We start from the raw sequence: 18612 nt of genomic DNA on the forward strand, positions 1-18612 counted from the left end.
ACTGTCAGCTCTCAGGTGCTTTCAGGCCAGTTGAGGGGAAAGAGAAGGGGAAGAGAGAGAGGGACAGGAAGAGGGACAGAGAAGTAGAAAGAGAGAGAGAGAGTGCCTGGGAAGTGCAACAGGTGTAATGTTCGCTGTGCACTGACTGCCAGCTCAGGTGCTCAAGCCCCTCCCCCATGTGTACCTGTCATGGGAGCTGTGTGGACACACCTCTCTACTGCTCTGCTGCCCTTATCCAACTTCTCCAAGGAGAGAAAGTGTGACATCCACTTTCCCCCCAAAGCTGGATTAAGTATCAAACAGTAAACCGCCAATGTTTTCTGCATGAAACTGAATGTTGTTAAATCAAAGTCCAGAATACCTCGCGGACATTGTCACAATGTGACAAATATTTACAGTAAAGAATTTGTGTGCTGTGGTGCCGTAAATCATACACAGAAACACCGTAAGCTTACTATTTATTGAGAATGGAAAAAATGTTGAAATAGTCAAGATTTTGATGCATTTTTAATGGTATCTTGAAATGAAGACTGACACGTACCTCTTCAGTTCACTGCAGTGCATAGATTGATAAATGCTGTCGTAAACAATGTGAATGTCAGTTGCCTCCAAAGTTGCATTTCAATTTTTTAAATCTATTTTTTATTTTGATTTACTTTTTTAAAAATGTGGATGATAAAATTCTCCATTCAAGTTGAATTGAGGCTGTTATTCAGCGATTATGTTACTGTTTCTAAGACAACCAAGTTCCTGTTTGACAAATGATGAGTATCTGATTCCTGGTAAATCTTAAAAGAATCATTCACAGTGTGTTTCCTGCATTATTGTTTATCTGTACCAAAAAGTATCCTTTCCTGAATCAACCTACAACCTGACACTGAAATCTGGTTAGGCAGGTAATACATCAACACACTTCAATGATTATTGGTCATAGCAACCAGATACTGAGTCTCCTGACAGAACAATGAATGGATGCATTTCCTCCCCATTGAACCGCAGGTAATGAGGACTCTCATTGTGTTTTTAGATCACTGTGCAGTGTCCTTATACCACACCTGTTTGACTTCCATTAGACTGGAGGCAAACATACGACAGCTATGACTGGGTTTCAGCAGGTCATGAGATGAGTTCACCTTCATCTTGTGTACCATCATTATCTTCATCATAACTTTGTGGGTATTTATTAAAACTTAAACAAGAATAAAAGTATGTCTCAATTAAACAAGCACAGTTTAAATGAGTACAAACAGATCAGACGTCAATGTCAGTGGCATTGCGTAACCAAATGAACTTGGAAAAGTAAACCATACAGAACTGCTTTCTCTATACAAACATGCAAGTGGGTAAACAATCTTATCTCCTGTGTGTATTAATTGTTTTTACCCTGAAATAACCATGTGACTTTATAGAAGCAAGGTTAAAGCTTTTCATGAACTGCTTAGGAAGAAAATGTATTTTATAATCCATTTTTTTATGAAGTTGAAACCTTGGAATGAATCAATCAAAAAAGCAATCAACCAGTTTTCTGTTTATTGAGAAAAGAAAAAAGAAACAATTACGCCTTGAAATTTAGATAAAGGTCCATTAAAGGCCCTGCAGGGTGCCATTCCTGCAGTGAAAAATGATACTGCTCAGTGGTAGAAAACATTTTGCGTACTGTTTAATTTTCTAGCTTCTACCCTTCAAGCTGTATCAGTTCTCCATTGGCTCCATATGAAAAACACATTTTTCCACAGAAAGCCCTCAGTACAGAATATTGTGCACATACTTGTAGAAACATAGATGAAGACACAAGCATTTACACCTAGACTGAATTCCACAATATAAAAAAAGTACTTAGTGCTAGTCAAAAAAAAAAGGAGCTAATAACAACAAGCGCTACATTTAAAGTCTGGGGAACTTTTGTTGCTTGCAGCTGGCAATGATGATCCCACCTCTGTGAAACTTTCAAATCTCCCTTGTGAAATTCTTCAATAGTCAAGTTTGCCGCACTACATCAAAATGTAGAGTCATAGTATTCCTTAATCTTACTGACCGTGTGAACTAAAACACAATGGATATATTGTTGGAGGAATCAAAGCTGCTTGGCAACAGTATCAAAGGCTGGTATGCACTCTTGGATTGTGATAACCCAGCTTTTTTATGGCAGGTGATGTGTAATTTGTTTGAACAGCGACCAATCTATACAACACTAAAAGAAAAAACATCAAGGTGGCTGGGCTCAGTGTTTGTTCACTGCAGCACAATGGATGCATATGGACTTTGATCCATGATGTATTGTGAACCTTTCAATGATAAAATCCATTCCTCTGGCTCTAAAAAGAGAAGCAGCAAGGGACATTAAAGAAAGTGCCTTTTGTTCTTAAACTTAGGCCAGAGTTTCAGATAGAACTAATTGGCCATGTAAGATTGACGAGTTAGCTGTTAGCTTGTTTAGCTTTAAAGGCTACTCAAAAGGTATTTTATGCCTATCAGCACTTTCAATTATAGCTTTTTAGCTGTAATGAAAGCAGTTCTTAAAGAGAACAGAAAAATAAATGTCATGAATGTATTTGTTTATTTAGGACACATGAGGCTGAGTCATACCCCTGTTTCCCAGACGAGGGCGTTCTTTTCAAATAGCGTTAAACTAATAACGCAAACTCGTGTATTTGTGGTCTGTTATGTGGGTACATGTTGGCTAGGTGGCAGTAAAGTCAAAATACTGCACATGGCAACACAGTCAAGTGTCGTGAAGACTACGAGTACGACCAGGCTTCCGGTAGGAAGGACGATCATTTTCACAATAAAAGCCCACTCAGCGGCTCAACGTATTGTCAAAGAGTAAATGTTTAAGCCATAACATTTTTGAAGGGGGAACTATTGTAGCTAAAAATAAATAAATAAATAAATAAATAAATAAAATAAATAATAATAATAATAATAATAATAATAATAATAATAATAATAATAATAATAAAACAGTACAACATATTTTTTTTACTTACTCTGTAGTCATTTCATCATTCATTTTCTTAACCGCTTATCCCGTTGAGGGTCGCAGGTGGCTGGAGCCAATCCCAGCTGTCATTGGGCGAGCGACGGGGTACTCTGTAGTCTTGAGATAATCAAAATCTAGTTGATAAGCTTATTATTTTCAACCCTCAAGAAAACAACACTGTTTTTTGTGTCAATGAGTAAGTTTTAGTTATCTAACCGAGACTGTATCAAATATTCACATTATTAAGGTAAGAAAATAGACAATATGTGGACTATGGTCAAGACTTAACTTTCCCACTATTTGTCGCAGTTGCCTATCCCTGTAAACCATCTTTATTGCTTGAAGTCGACGTCAAAATATTACTGATTTATTGGCATGGATGATCATGGATGATGATGATTTAAGTCAGAAATGCTTTCATCTAATGACAGCTTTATTTCGACATCAACCATCAGTGAAAGCTTTTATTTTGAAAACCGCTTGTAGGAAGTCATTGTTTACTGTGGTAACTTTGTGTGTCCCCCCGGTGTGTGTGGGAGTGAGTCGGAAGGGAAGCAGGAACCCCGAAGGGGAAGAAGTTCCTATGATGAGACCGCTTCTGTTGCGCTCCTCGCTCGGCTGTTTGGTGTCAGGTTTTGGTTCATTTTCTGGTTATCGAAACAAAATCGTCACTCAAGCAGCAGCCGCAACTCACCTCTACTGCAGAAAAACGATGCATTATCAAACAGAGGAGAGAGGACATCCTAATTCTCCTGACTACCGGATATATTTTAGTAAGTTGACACTCCGTGTCGTGGGAAGAATCATACATTGACCTATATTGTGCCGTTCGAGACGTCCGTTCGAGTTTCATAGCATAACAGAGTAGCACCAGAGCTTGGTTCCTTGTAGATAACGAAGAGTCGACCTCGGGTCAAGGTAAAACTCTGACCTTTGAGTCACTAGCGTTACACCTTTTTGACATGTGGTGTCCCCTGAGTCTAACAGTTTTGAACAGTCTATTCATAGCCCCTGTGTCTGCAAGGCTGTAATGTCTCATAGGCTTAAAGCTATGAAGCGTTGCATCGCAAAGCCGTTCCTCACATGGTTCTACTTCCTGTTTATGTCACGTGAACAAAACCCCGCAAAAGAAGAACACGTTGAAGAAAACCCGCTATTTCTCACCAACAACCGTGAAATTCAGCCAATTTGTATCAAATCTAATTTCATAAAATTGTGCTGCAGATGATGTCACCCTTTGTTTACAATAATGTCTCTTTTTTTTTTTTTTTTTTCATTTGTGCTTTTCTTAGAAACAAAGGAAGGAAGTTACATTTCACCCTTCCATGATATTCCACTCATCCCAGAGAAAGAAGAGGTAATTCTCAGATACTCCAAGTTATTGCTTCTGCTGAAGAACACGCTGTGAGGTCTTCACGCCATAAATCTATTTTGAAGATGAACAGGTAATTAATTACTTTTCTTTCAACAGGGAAGTGGTGTGCCAGCTAAAAGGGCTAAGCAGAATGAGCATGAGGTACCAAACCCTAACATTTGATGTCAGTTCTATCAACTGAAAAAAATAAAACCAAGTATGTCCTGTATACAGCATTCATCTGTCTCCTCAGGTGCTCTTTAACATGGTAGTGGAGGTGCCTCGATGGTCAAATGCTAAGATGGAGGTAAGAGGCTCTAGATGAAGTACCACACTTGAAGTTTACTTTAAATTGCAATTTTAGTCTTGGTGTCCTTATTAGATGACATTCACACTATGACTTGCACACAGCAGTTTTAGCGAAGGTTGACACCGACATACGCGAGTAATAACACTTCATGCATGTGTAATATATTTTTAGGAATAAAACAATACTGTATCCCGGAACTTTCTTTAGTATTAGTTAGTTGTAAATATTGTCTGATGAGCTAATTTACGAAACGATTTTTAAAAAACTTTTAAAATACTTACAAGAAGCTGCTGCTATCCTAACTAGTTTGAGGCAAGAAGCTTGAGCTTAAAGTGCAATCAACATGAGAAGAAGTCATGCTTGAGGTCTGGTAAATCATAAACTCATATACACCTGTACACACCTACACACATCAACCTGTACACATGCACCTATACACATACACCTTCACAGCTGCTTCAATTTCCAGATTGCAACAAAGGAACCGCTGAACCCGATTAAACAGGATGTAAAGAAAGGAAAGCTTCGGTATGTTGCAAACATATTTCCCCATAAAGGCTACATTTGGAACTATGGGGCTCTCCCACAGGTGAGGAAACATATATCATGATAAATGTATAAAGCCTATATTTGATTTAAGTAAAAGAATTATAGTTCTTTTGAAGTTCTTAGTTATTAATTTTTAATAAAAGGAAAGTGTATATATTACTGTCCCTTGTTGCATTTTTTTAAATTGTATTTTTAATTTGATGTCCTGTCTGGTAGTGTAAATGTTTACAAGAAGTTTTAGATATCTGACATGTTTCTCAACTGTTTCTTAAAAAAGACATGGGAGGACCCAAACCACACAGACAAGGACACAAAGTGTTGTGGTGATAATGATCCTATTGACGTTTGTGAGATTGGAACCCTGGTGAGGCTCCTAGGGATAACTTTTTTCTTTGCACAACTACAAAAATGTTCTGCTGTCCTTATCTGGAATTTTTAAAGAGGAAGGTGTGGTTGGTTGATTGACTCACTGTTATTTTTTTTATCTGTTTGCTAGGTGTGCTCTCCGGGTCAGGTGATCCAAGTGAAAGTGCTTGGCATTTTAGCCATGATTGATGAGGGAGAAACAGACTGGAAGGTCATCGCTATCAATGCTGAGGATCCAGATGCCAAAAACTTAAATAGTGGGTGTTTTCCATAAAGATGAGTAATCATATCAAGAGGAATCCCTCAGAGAATGCCTCACATGGAAATATTTTTGAGTTCTCAAAAATATGAGTCCAGGAAACCTAGTTTTATCAAAATTATTGACAAACTAAGCTTGGCTGTGCACAAAGAGGAAACCAATGGACTCTGGAATGGAGCCAGAAATGCTGAGGAAAGCTGGCAGCTTGACACATAACTCAAGTTTTTATTGTCAACATAGCTCTGTTTACATTCATCTTTCCTTTCCAAAACATTCTGCAGATCCTTCAGGCCAAATGGACCCATCGTATGCATAAATATATTTTTATTTATACTACACAGGAAAAACACTGTTTTTTTTGTTTTTTTTACATTTCACCATGACCCCCAAAGGTCAACAATCTGTATTCTTTCTCTGCGGAGTTGATAACGTGTACAGCGCAAATGTAAGATTAGTGTAGTTAAATTGGGTCCATTCTCCTCACTCCATTATCTTTGCTTCTGTGCTCCCTAGACATAGAAGATGTTCGCAAGAACCGGCCTGGTCATTTAGAGGCCACTGTTGACTGGTTCAGGAAATACAAGGTGCCTGATGGAAAACCTGAGAACCAATTTGGGTTTGATGGACATTTCAAAGACAAGGTACTGAGGCCCTTTGAGGTTTAAAGTATACGTGTGAAACAAGACAATTTTTCTGAGTTTGAAGGCTAGTTCAAAAGCTGAAAAGAGTCATTATTTGCGTTCCTTTGAATTTAACAGGACTTTGCAGTTCAGATCATTAAGTCCACCCATGAGCACTGGAGGGCACTAGTGCAGAGCCAGACCAACAGTGGAGGAATTGAGTGGTAAGTTGGAGGTGAGACTGCCTTTGTGAGTGTGTGTTCATTTCATAAATGACTATGAAAGTGTAATAAACCCCAATCTTTCCCCTTATTTGTACAGCAAAAATACCACTTGCTGCAATAGCCCTTTTACTTTCAGTTCAGCAGAGGCCAGAAGTTTGGTCCAATTGGTAAGAACTTGCATATGTTGTCAAAGAAAGTTACAGGCACAGATAGAATTGACTAACCTGCATTTTAGTCAGATTTGGTGATTTTTTTTTCTTTTTTGACTTCCCAGGCCCCTCCATTTGGCAACAGATACCCTATGTCTCCAGAAGGTAAATAGACAAAGATGTAGCTAATTACATTTAGTATGTTTAAGGTGCAACATTTTTGAAGGTTCACATGATTGTTGTTGTCAATCTTCTCTTAAACAGTGGACAAGTGGCATTTTGTCTGAAGGTCTATGGTCATCATTGAAACTCAACAAACAAAACTCCTTCAGCTCTTGAAGCTGTTGGATCTTTTACATGCTGCCACTCTGACGTTTTCAATATGAGTCTCTACTTTGTCATGAGTAGAGAACACAACATGTTTTTTATGTTTAACACCTTGTTGATTTGCCATTGAATTAGAATGTAGTGGTCAACTACATTTTGTAAAAAAAAAAAAAAAAAGAAAGAAAAACAGTACTGTTTTGTTAAGGCAAATAAATAATGTGTGTATAATACATTGTCTTTTTATTATCTCATTTGTATCTACACATTTGAAGCCTTCAGCATGTGTTCAGTCAAGCACAGGATGTGGATATCAGTATTGACTTGGAGAAAGAGATCAGAATGCTTTAAATAAATATAAATTTTATTAAAAAAACACCCACATCTCAGCAATATCAGGAATGATATAATAAACAGCTTTCAAATAAACTGCATTCAGTACATTACAATACTTACAGTATTAATATCCATCCTTTATTCCATTGTTTTGTAGCAAACCAAACTTCAGGAGAACGAGGGAAGCCTCAGAAAAATAAAATAACAGGAAAAAACTTGCACCGTTTTATATCTTTAGTGTCTAACTGCAAAAAAAAAAAAGACCAAGTGTGTAACAACTGCTAGCTGAACCTTTTGAGCTGAGCACATATTAGTGCACAGATTCAGCCCAGAAAGTCATTCAAGTAATGTTGACTTACTCAGAACACTCTGAAGCATCTTCAAGTATGGCTATGCTTTTAACCCGCTATGTCTTAGATACCTCTCCTTTCTCAACCACAACCTGCTACTGTAGCTGGGTTCTGTACAACAATATTTGACATTTTTTTTGTAGATTTATTTTACAAACTGGAACAGTTACAAAAAACTAGGACCTCTAATGTCTGAGCAAACAGGATACTGTAACTGTAAACATTGCTTTGAAAGTTAGCACAGATTTATAAAGACTTCCTGGATAATCTAACCATGATGATTCTTTAAACCTGAAAGAGCCAAAGGGAAATTTAAAGATATGACGAGAATCGCTGATAGAGGAGCTGTGGGTCCATTTGACAAAACAAGATGAACTCAAATCATTTTGGAGAATGAGTTGTATTTCTGCATTACAGATTCTTGGTATGTACAACAGACATAATTTATTTTAATTTTAACACATTTACAATCTTTTTAAATAAACTGTTCTGTATTTCTTTGTTACATATTTTCCTGAAAAAGAACTGAAGTGCTTTCAGAAACTGAAAATGTTAGAAAAAGTGGGGAAAGTTACTACAACATGACAAATGTTTCATTTTATATCACATGAAATAATTAAATGGACAGGGAAACTCAATAATTTTACAATTGCTTAGTGGTTATAAATAAATTTAACTATTAACATGCACAAAGATGTGCAACAATTTCATCACTGCCCTGGTCCTGCCTCACAGCAAAAGCAAATTCATTGGGCGTTATTTATCAAACTTTCCCTTTAGTTAGGTCAGTGCATATATTTTCAAATTACTTTTAAAAATCACCCCTTTCTTGTGGCTAAAATTTAAGAGAAAGAGAGGGTAGTAGCTTTTTTAGTCTTTTTAAAGTGTAGAGGGCAATAATTGGATTCAGGGTGCAAAGGCAAATACCTGAATGAGAAAAACAAGATGGATGCAGGCAAGAAAATTTACAAAAAATGAAATTGAACTGTCCCTGATTTTACAGTAACATCATAGATTCAAGTTCAAATAATACTTTCTTGGGGTTATCAAAGTAGTAAGAAAGTAAGAAATGAACTTCTCTGCCTTTTGGTGGCCTTAATTTTAGCTGTTATTAACACTTGAAGTAACACACAAAGGAAGAAAACAGTTTAATCCTATTGCCAACGTAGTTTTGAGGTATATGACAGGTCTGCACTGTACATTATTTAAAAGCCTTTTCATTTCCTAAAGTCTCACATTGTATGTTTCTAGCAGGTTTTATAGCACCTCATGATATGAAATCAACTGAAACCCCCCAAAATACTATGAAATAGGCTGTTAGCATTCTTTACAACACAAAACCTATAACAGTAATTCCAAAAGGGAAATTAACTTACTGTACAAATCTCATCTGTTTATCTTACAGTTAGATTGCAATAATTAAAGACCCCACAGCAAGCCAGCTGCCCTCTGAAACTGACGCCGAGCTTACCCTGTTGTATGTTCCTCAGTGTATAAAAAGCACATTAACTAAGCACCACAGACATAAAACTACATGAAATATTCACAGTCCAGGTTTGTTCATTGAACCTAAGGTAAGGAACATTAAAAACAGTCACTGACAACAAAGTGAACCTGGAAAAACCTAAATCAACACCATTGTGTCTTTTTCCTCAAAATATCAAAAATTCACCATCAGAATGGCTCAATTTACAGTATAAATGACATTAGAAAGTAAAAGAGAACAATTCAGAGAAGCACCAAAACAATGCTGGTTTAAAAATGTTTTCACATGAGCTAGTAACAGTTCCATGATTTTATCTTACAACCCTCCATCACAAATTCATTACTTTTTGCTTAGAAATTAATTACTCCATGTAGGAAACAGTAAAACCAAATACAATAGTTTTGAGGTATTACCAATTCATATGACTACTATCAGTAAAAGTGCTCGGGGAAACACAGACTTCCCAAAACTCATTAAGATGCTGATCATTTGACAGTAGAATGATATTTTCAACGCCCTGTTGATAAAAGTAATTAAGTATCGATGGTAGAGTGTGTTGTGGTTATAGTGTGAAGGCATTCTCCTGAAATAAACAAGAACTTATTTTAGCACCTTGGATGTTGTCATTTACAAAGTCAGCATCTTGTGTCAAAATGACATCCCTAAAATTGTGTAAGAAAAAACAAAGAAATCAAAATAAAAGTTTGTTTGCATCAAAAATAGGTCCTTGTGTGTCAGACTGAGAGCACCATAGATTTTGACAGTGTGTCATTGCAAATGTTGACAAAAAATAAATACATCCTAAGGGTTTACTGGTAAAGCTTGGTTGTTAAAAATGGTGAAAGACCATATGTAAAGGATGATACATCTCTCATCTAATCTCAGGCTTCTTTTACTTTGTGACACTATGGCCAACTTTGGAGACAAGAAGGAGTGTTTAGAAAAGGCTAGTGGTGCTTGTGATAGTTGTTTGTCATAAATACCCCCATTAGTTTTTCTTCTTTATGAATTATTTTTTACACAAACTTACTGTAAGGCCCTGTGACCTTGGTGAAGGCGTATGGAGATGAACTGACATAGGTGTTTGTTGTGCATGACAAGGACCCCTCCATTAGTGCCTGGATAAAGCGCTTGTAAGGAGGTGTTCCTACGGTTTCCGATGGCTCTGGGTGCTCCCGCTTCACCCCTTTTTTGCTACTCTTGCTGGGTGTCCCCTCACCACCATTTCTCTCTGCCTCTTCTTCCTTCTCTCGAGCCTTCTCAGCCATTTTGGCTTCCCACAGTGCCAAACCGTGTTTGGCCTCATTCATATTTTTGTGCTGGTAGAAAACCAAGGATATGCGCGTTGGGTGGTTGCGGTCAGGATTTTTTAGGGGCGTTGTGGCATGGAGCTCTCGTTTTGCACACTCAATAAGGACTGAGCCGTGTGTTGGTGCCACTGCCACACCACCAATATCAGGGTCCAAGAAGTTGTGCTCATTGTCAGACCACATCTCTGGCTTTTGTGGGGTTGTGGGTGTCTGTGGTGTTCCAGGCTCTTGCTTAATACCATTTGGTAGACCTAACTCTGATTGTGTTTCAGGGTTTAAACACCCACCACTTAACTGAGGGGGAAGCATCTGTGGGCCAGGTGTACCCATCTCGGTTTTGATTTGCATATGAAAAGGATCTTGGCCTTGGGCTAAGATCTGGGGGCTCTGAGATAGGTAAGGATTTGAGTATCCTCTAAACTGGTTTCCTTTGCTCACAGCAGCTGTATAATCTAGACCTCCGTGGGCTGATGAAACTCTTGAGAGGGGGTCCATGAACTGGGAGCTTGGGGTTCCATTTGGACCAAAAGGAGGGAGAGATCTCATTGGGTGTACTGGCCTCATGCTATTAGCACCGTAACCATTGACCTGTAAAGCTGGCTCTCCATACCTTGGTGGATAGTTGACCTCGTAACGTTGATGCAAACCATACTGCTGCTCTGAATAAAGGGCTGGTCGTTGTTGTCGATACATGTCAAGGGGCTTTGGGTTTGAAGCATAGTATGGATGATAACTATCAAGGGACATTCCTCCATTACATTGATATCCTGGATATGGACGATTTGATCCATTGATGTAGGAGTTTGGTACATGAAGTGGAGAGGGGTAAGGGCTGGCTGGTGTTGGCGGCTGAGGAGGATACATGCTTCCTGGCTTGGAAGTGCTTGGATAAGACCCTGGGTGGTTGGGGAACCTGGGGTAGCTGGGTGCAGTTTTTGAGCCAGGATAAGGGGGAAGAACACTCTGGTGCTGTTGTTGGTGTAGTTGCTGATGATGAGCTCCAAGAGGGAGTGTTGGTTGACCTGACTGAAGAGTGGCTCCCATAGCACCTGGAACTATACCTAAAAAAAGCATACCAAAAAAAAAAAAAAAAAATGGTACAAGCAGTTAAGAAAAATAATCCTTAACTTTGTTGATGAATTGCAAAGTGTGTTGGTCTTATGTTTCACTAAGGGATAACATAATCTGGGTAGTCCACTTACCAGCCATAATGGTGCTGTGAGTTGAGGTCTCATAAGTGGCTGCTCTTGACTTTGACGACAAGGCCTTCTCTTGCTTATCATTAGCACTGTCCAACATGGCATTCTTGTTGGCAGCTGCCTTCTTGGCATCCAGCTTTTTTTGTCGGCAAGACTTGGCAGGTTCTGCAAGCATGCGCACCTGGCGGCGGAAGGCACTGAGTACTTGGATGGCGCCTGATTTGACTTTTTCCTGCTGACCCTCCTCACTTCCAAATTCATCAGTGTTGGAGGCCTTGTAGAGGGGCAGTACATGGAGTTGCTCATCCTCTGGTATTTTGCCAATCTCTCGGTTATCCTCCCGTGTCAGTGTACACACCTGCAAAGCAATGGATGGTGTAAATAGTTATCTTAGAAATGTCACTGATTTTTTTACACACATATGGGCATTTAGAGTTAAAAAATTTGACATACCACAGTGCTGCCACCCTGCATGTTGTGAAGATCTCTGTGGGCATGGGCACAGAAGTCCAGACAAGCAGTGACCCCAGAGAAAGGACGGCCCTCCTTCAGTCCCAGTCGACAATCTGGTGCCCTTTGTTCATGTTCCACCTATGTTCAGGAAAAACAAGGGGATTTTGGACAAGATATAAGGTTTCTAAGAGCTTACAACAACTTTGTTTGGGAATCAACTTAAATCTATTCTGTTGGGACATTCAGGATTAACTATCCCATAAACATGCACTTAACACAGTTACAGTTGCATTGGCCACCCTTGAAATCTGATTGCTCACTCCAGTGGTCTTCTTGAAATGTCATAACATGGTTGAATATTTGCCTTGTTAAAGGCAACAGTTACACTAAATTTAACAATTTAAGTTGGGTTTCAACTGGCTGCCATTGCAATTGAGGTTAAAGAATCAAGTTTAACAGTTTTTAAGTTTATGTTATTGTATTGTGTTGTGTTGAGTTACCTTTTAGAGTAAAACATTAGAAACAAGGTAAAATTATTTGATACTTTAAATGGGAAGTTAAAATCAATGTGGTAAGTAATAATCGCCCTTCCAGGTTTGTGAAAGCCCCCCCCCCCCCTAATTTTAAAATGTAATTTTCAGTGTGTGCTACTAACCTGGTTTCCATATGCGTCTGGTGCCATACTTTTATACAAGGGAGCCAATAAGGATGCCAGATTTTGGAAGTTGTGCTCAATTCTCTCTTCCTGAAAGCCAAAGATGTGTTAGCATAATTAGCAGTTACATACAAATGTTTCCATATTACACATTAAGATCAATATCTGTAATAATTTTACCTCTTTCACATCATCTCCAAGAAGCTTGAATTTTCTTGGAATTTTGCTGCGGGCAAATTTGCAGCCATTGTAGTACATGCTCCAAGAGCAGCCAAAGGAGAAAGAGGCTCCACAGGCATCTTGCTCTAACCCTTGGCATGCACAGGTCCTCCTGAAGCATGAGAAAACAAAAAAGTGCTGTCACTAATTCCCAGTGTATGAAGGTTTTCTTTTTTCATATTAGGTACTTTTGCACACATAATATGGCATGTATTTCTGTCACATACTCCTCATTGAGAGCACAGCGTCTCTGGGTGAGGGCTCCATGCTTTCTCAGAGTCTCACTGAGTTCGAGGTAGAGGCGGTCAGCCAGGCTGGGAAGGATGCCCTCCCAGACAAGAATTACCACAATGATGCAAGCTGTTTCACATGTGTGACCAGCACGTTCTCGCACCAAAACTAGTAGCTTTTCTTCAGCACTGGCACGTCGAATCACCTGAAACAACGCATAGCAATTTATACAAAGGGGGACATAGGATGCATAAAAGAAAGCAGCCAATTTGTCTATTTATTAAATTGAAAATACAAACAGTCTTACCCATTTGGCAATTGGACACCCTTGTGTACTTTTGCCTTCCTTGCCAGTGTAAATTACTTTTTCAATCCTGATGGCACGGCCAGTTAGCCCAGACCTTCAAAGCAGAAAAAAGGTATTAAAAAATACACAATTGTTATGTAACAATGTATGTAAGTAACACTTATTTTTATATTTTTAGAAAGTCAGATTTGTGATTGACCTTTTTTCCATGACTTCCCGTATACCAGCAACATTTGGTGCTGATCCCAAATGAGTGTAGTAGGGGCCTTCATCCTTTTCACTGATTTGTTCTGAGTAGCATACAAGAGCAAATGTGAATATTAATAGGCCAAGTGAAAATGTATGCATTAGATCTGTCATTATAAAACTCACCAACACAGTGGCATGATGCAATCTCATATTGTGTTTTCAAAGGGGTATCCAATAGATTCTTTATAGGGGTATCTAAAAGCTTCATTGGAGAGTCCATAAAGCTTTGTAGCAGCTGTTCCTTCTTAGGGGTGGAATCAGGGTGTTTCTTTGGAGTTACAATGGCTGAGGAAGCTGCAGAGGATTCTACCCCACTCAGATCAGTGTTGGTTGACAGGATTGTGACTGGCCCCGAGGATTCTATCTTAACCTTATTTGAATTGATGACAAGATTTTTCTTTTCAAAAACAGATGAAAGCTGATACTGCTTTAGACTTTGTTCCATGGAAGCCAAGATACTTCCCTGTCCCTTGCTTTGCTCACACAAGGATTGTTGATTCTCCTGCTTGATTCGCATTCCACATATTCCTGCATCTTGCATCTGCACCCGCTGATCCTGCGACTGAGAACCAGGCACCTCAAATCTGGGTCCGTTTTCCATTTTGATAGGCCTCAAGCCATGTTTACAGTCACTGATGCTTTGAGGGGGATGTTGAGGGCCCTGGCGCTCCTGCCTTTGCAACAAATGCGTGCGTAGGGCTGCATGTCTCGGAAAATCTCCATGTGGACTCTGGGGTCCCAGAGGTAGTCGAGGTCCCCTTTGGAGTTGAGTGCATGATACCTTTAACTGCTGTTCAGCTTTGGGATAAATCTGTGGTGATAACTGTTGGTTTACATCTCCTTGTGGTAAGTGAGATTGTGACTGTGAAGAGGTCTGTGAGATGTCCCTATGGTTTGGCTGGTTGCAGTGGTTGTTTGGCCGCTGCGGTTGAAACTGCTTGAGGTTACTGGTGCTGGAGTTTGATGTATAATGCCTTTGATGCTGTTGTAGTTGTTGCATCTCTGTTGTCTTATAGCTGAATATTGTGTGATTATTGTGCTGGAGTTGTTGATTATTGGATTGATTTGAATTGTTTCTTAGAGGATGGTTCTGTTGGAGCTGCTGCTGACCTGGGTGGGGTTGACTGTGAGGTCTGTAATTGGGTGACTTAAGTTGCTGCCCGTCATATTGCGGTGGTTGGGACAGGGGGCGTTGAAGATTTGAGTGCTGTGGTTGCTGTGTTGGTAAAAACCCTGGAGACAATATTTCCTGCAGGTCAGGATCTTTACATAAGTGCTCTGACTGCATCTGGGTATGGAAGCGGCTTTCTGCTTGCTGATTTGGGGTGAATTTTCTCTGCTCTGGCATTTTCTGAGGTACTGGCTGCTGCATTTGCAGTGCTTTAGAATTTGATTGCTGCCACTCAGGGGCAGTGTTGTGCTGGGCTGGAGCACAATGGGTCTGGACTGGGAGGCAGTCCTGCTGTTGCTGTTGGTAGCTTTTGGCCCCCTGGCTGCTATCTGTGTAAACTCCATGTGCCTGGAATCGTTGCACTGAATTTGGCTCCATCATCTGGCAGTGAACCTGGGGGTTAGCTGTCTGCTGCTCTGACTGAGGCCTTGCAGGGAAACCTCCCCACATATCCTTCCCTTGTGCCTGTGATGATGGGCTACTTTCTGGTTGCTGGTGGGAATTTGAAGTGTTCATCTCCATCCAGCCTCTCTGGTGGGGTGTAGAAAATGACAAGTTGGATCTCTGCTGAGACATATTCTCCATCCCATTTTCTAATTCAGCTTGACATGGCTGCTGGAGATTAGGCCCTGAAGATTGTATACCATCAGCTCTATGCAGGTTGCCTCCATTTTGGTTTAAGGTCTGGCATTTAAGCCCATATTGATGGCCCCTGTCAGTGCCATGGTGACTAGCTTCTGATTCTTCACCTTGCCCTATCTTCTGGATCCCAGAATTAGGAAAGGCCCTGTATTCCGCCGCTTCTGTCACCTGTATAGGAGCATGCTGCTCTAGAAAAGAGTCATGATTTGAGTCCTGCTTTGCTTTAGCATATAGACCAAGGGGATTTGTCTCATCTTGATAACACCTTGGTCCATTTTGATGTTGTGAGCCATTAGCTATATTTCTTGGTGGGATCATGCCAGGCATATGACCCAGAGACTGCTCCTGGGTACCAGGGTAAGATGGTGGTCGTTGCTCTTGCTGCTGTTGCTGCTGTTGCTGGTGGTGGTCTGCTTCAAAACTGTTGGAGTATCCATTCACTAAATAGTTGGCAGGGTTGTAGTTGTTGCCTCCATCAACATTGCCTGATGCCACAGGCCGCTGTTGCTGTGAGTCAGGCATCTGAGCTGAATTGGGCAGTCCTGAGGTTAAGGAAGGGGGTTGAGAACCTTCACTGGGTGGCTTGGTAGCTGTCAAACCGTTGACAGAATCAAGCCTTGGCAGAGATGTTTGTGGTGCAATTAACACCTGTTCAGGATAATACTGAGACAAAGTTTTCTCCAGTAAATCACCTTGAGTGCTTTCTATGGTTGAGGGGGGTGAAACAGCACCATTTGGAATTGGAGCTTGTCTATTTCGTGGTAAACTAAAAGCATCTCCGTTTGGAAAACTACAATTCCTCTTGTCTAACTTAATCTCCATCTGGGGGGTGTTGCATTCAAATTCTATTGCCTTTGTCATCTCAGGGAAGTTATCCAACAAACTGGTGCCCAAGTCGTCATTTTCTTTAATCTCAGAGTGAACTTTGAGTTTCTTGGATTGGTGGAGCAGTAAGGACTGCTCAGTGAGTGCATTTTTCAACTCTCCATTCATCAAATCTCCATTCATCATGTAAGATCCTTGATCTAACAGCCCATGCACTGAAGCAGGGCTGTCACAGTTCTCCCTGTGCCTCTTCATGGAGTTGGTACCTAAACTGGGCTTGTAATGGTTCCAGTTCGTGTCCCCAGTGATCTGCAGAGGGTCTCCCTCTGAGGACTGGCCTCCATTCTGGAGTTTGTGAGAGATGTGGTGAGATGAGCCAAATTGTGCTAACATCAAACTTTCTTCCGTCTCATGTCTGGCCTGTTCTGTTTCCATCTGGCCTGCTCAAAGTCCATCCACAGGGCTGCCCTCTGTCCGTCCTGGAATGCAGAAAGTTGGAGATAAGTTTGAGGCACCATAGTTATGATAACAGAGATAGATGTTCAATACACAAATTTTTACTCTGCATCAAAAGCTACAACTTATTAATTTAGGATGTATTGTGCTCAGTGCAACCATTTAAAAATGTGCAGTAAAGTGTGAAAGAACAAAACTGTTTTCTAGCCGTGCATATATACATTCAGAGCATATTTGGCGTGACAAGGACAGAGCATAAGGTCAGTGGGGAAGTGTTTACTCTATGGGACTGAATATATCTAAGTGGGAAATCTAAACCTGTGATGGAATTAGATTGGCTCTCATTAGTAATATTATCCTTCAGTTACCACCCAAAAGTAGTCAGAAGGTGGAAAGTGAGCATGGAGACAGAAATACAAACGCAAGTTCATCACAGGCTGTGGTTTGCTGCCAGCTTGCGATTTAATCACACAGCACGCAACACGGAGCATGGTGCATTGATAAACTTCAGCACTAGAAGTAGCAAGATGAAACGAAGACTGTTTGCTACATTGCTTTCCAAAAAATACAGGGCTATGCAAGCAGGAGCATAAACCCAGCATTTAAAATCTAATTGTCAAACTTGTTAGTGCATCTTCCCTTTAACTGCACTTAATTAATAGAGACAGAAAGAGCTTGAAACATGCCTTTTTGATTTTACTCAGTCCCCCATGTCATCTGCGTTTGTTATAATTTCTTGAAGATTAGAACTATGGAATACTGCACAAAATATTTAAAACACTGGGCATCCAACCGTTTCTTGCTGACCAAGCAAGCCAACCATCAGACCTACACATCAGACAATGCATCTGTCCGAATCCATCTTTTATATTCCATTACTATTAAGTGTTACCAAAGTGTATCTTGTTGAGAAAGCTTTACTAGAGAGTAAGACTTTAAATCCTGAGTTTACCTCATTGGTTGTAACATGAAAGATTGTATATAATTATAGAAGGCAGTATAACAATAGCTGATTGACGGCTTCAGGGGGGAAGGTCAATGTCCCAGATGGTAGATGAGAGGAGGAGATGACTGCTTGTCAGCTGTTCACTCCTGGTATTCCTCATCCTACATTCATTGCAATGTCAGATATGCAAATACAGTTTGGTGTTTCCAGCCTATGCATTGTGAGCTCCGGATTGTAACCCTAATAAGTGCAGAATGAAAAATCACCGCCACACATTTCCCACGATCACTTAATGGTTCACATTTTTATTAGTCTGATCCAAGCAAATGCAGTTGTTGGTGGAGCTGGCTCCTAAGAAAAACCTATGTATCTAAAAAATAACAGCAGTTTTGGGTAATTAAGGCTTCTGTCTTATTTCAGCTTAGTGCGTAATTGATCATTTTACTACACAATAAACACGAGTTCAGCAATGCTGCTTCTGGGTGTGAAAGGAACATAGATAAATAAAGCTGAAAAAGAGCTTCAATCAAAAAAATTATGGACAAACAAAAGCAGCCTTTATTTGTTAAGGCAACTCTGCCGTTGGTTTAGTAACAGCATTTTAATAATGTTTTAAAAGTGATGTATGGTAAAATATATCTT

The 18612-nt window shown here is 39.9% G+C and overlaps 2 protein-coding genes across 3 annotated transcripts in view; one reads left to right on the top strand and one right to left on the bottom strand.

The window, feature by feature from the left end:
• The first annotated feature begins 3495 nt into the window (after positions 1-3495).
• ppa2 (inorganic pyrophosphatase 2) lies at positions 3496-7332 on the top strand. 2 transcript variants are annotated; one of them, XM_074690292.1, is made up of 12 exons: positions 3496-3753; positions 4273-4337; positions 4452-4496; positions 4588-4641; positions 5114-5233; positions 5471-5557; positions 5690-5816; positions 6332-6459; positions 6577-6662; positions 6760-6829; positions 6937-6976; positions 7076-7332. In XM_074690292.1, the coding sequence occupies exons 1-12, from the start codon at positions 3564-3566 to the stop codon at positions 7096-7098; spliced, it is 1035 nt and encodes a 344-aa protein (XP_074546393.1). In that variant the 5' UTR covers positions 3496-3563; the 3' UTR covers positions 7099-7332. The 2 variants fall into 2 exon arrangements, 1 of the variants encoding a protein (XP_074546393.1); XR_012599711.1 differs by lacking the exon at positions 7076-7332 and having other exon boundaries at positions 6577-6673.
• Positions 7333-7517: 185 nt separating this feature from the next.
• tet2 (tet methylcytosine dioxygenase 2) overlaps positions 7518-18612 on the bottom strand; it is a 28807-nt gene continuing 17712 nt past the window's right edge. Inside the window, exons 2-10 of the mRNA XM_074693738.1 lie at positions 14054-17047; positions 13881-13971; positions 13682-13775; positions 13371-13579; positions 13105-13255; positions 12925-13014; positions 12270-12407; positions 11820-12174; positions 7518-11678 (exon numbers count right to left, since the gene is read on the bottom strand). Coding sequence (XP_074549839.1) covers positions 10324-11678; positions 11820-12174; positions 12270-12407; positions 12925-13014; positions 13105-13255; positions 13371-13579; positions 13682-13775; positions 13881-13971; positions 14054-17003 — 5433 coding nt within the window. The 5' untranslated portion in view covers positions 17004-17047 and the 3' untranslated portion in view covers positions 7518-10323. The remainder of the gene's footprint in view (positions 11679-11819; positions 12175-12269; positions 12408-12924; positions 13015-13104; positions 13256-13370; positions 13580-13681; positions 13776-13880; positions 13972-14053; positions 17048-18612) is intronic.

The sequence above is a fragment of the Halichoeres trimaculatus genome, unplaced genomic scaffold (assembly GCF_033239565.1).
Source record: "Halichoeres trimaculatus isolate MK-OKI-2021-1 unplaced genomic scaffold, fHalTri1.1 fHalTri1_scaffold_2, whole genome shotgun sequence".
NCBI lineage: Eukaryota > Metazoa > Chordata > Actinopteri > Labriformes > Labridae > Halichoeres > Halichoeres trimaculatus.

Excerpts from the sequence above, each read along its gene's own strand:
- ppa2 (XM_074690292.1), top strand. The coding sequence starts at position 3,564 with ATGATGAGACCGCTTCTGTTGCGCTCCTCGCTCGGCTGTTTGGTGTCA. Across the intron at positions 4,338-4,451 it reads TCATCCCAGAGAAAGAAGAG|GGAAGTGGTGTGCCAGCTAA; the intron begins GTAATTCTCAGA and ends TTCTTTCAACAG. Across the intron at positions 5,817-6,331 it reads AGATGCCAAAAACTTAAATA|ACATAGAAGATGTTCGCAAG; the intron begins GTGGGTGTTTTC and ends TGTGCTCCCTAG.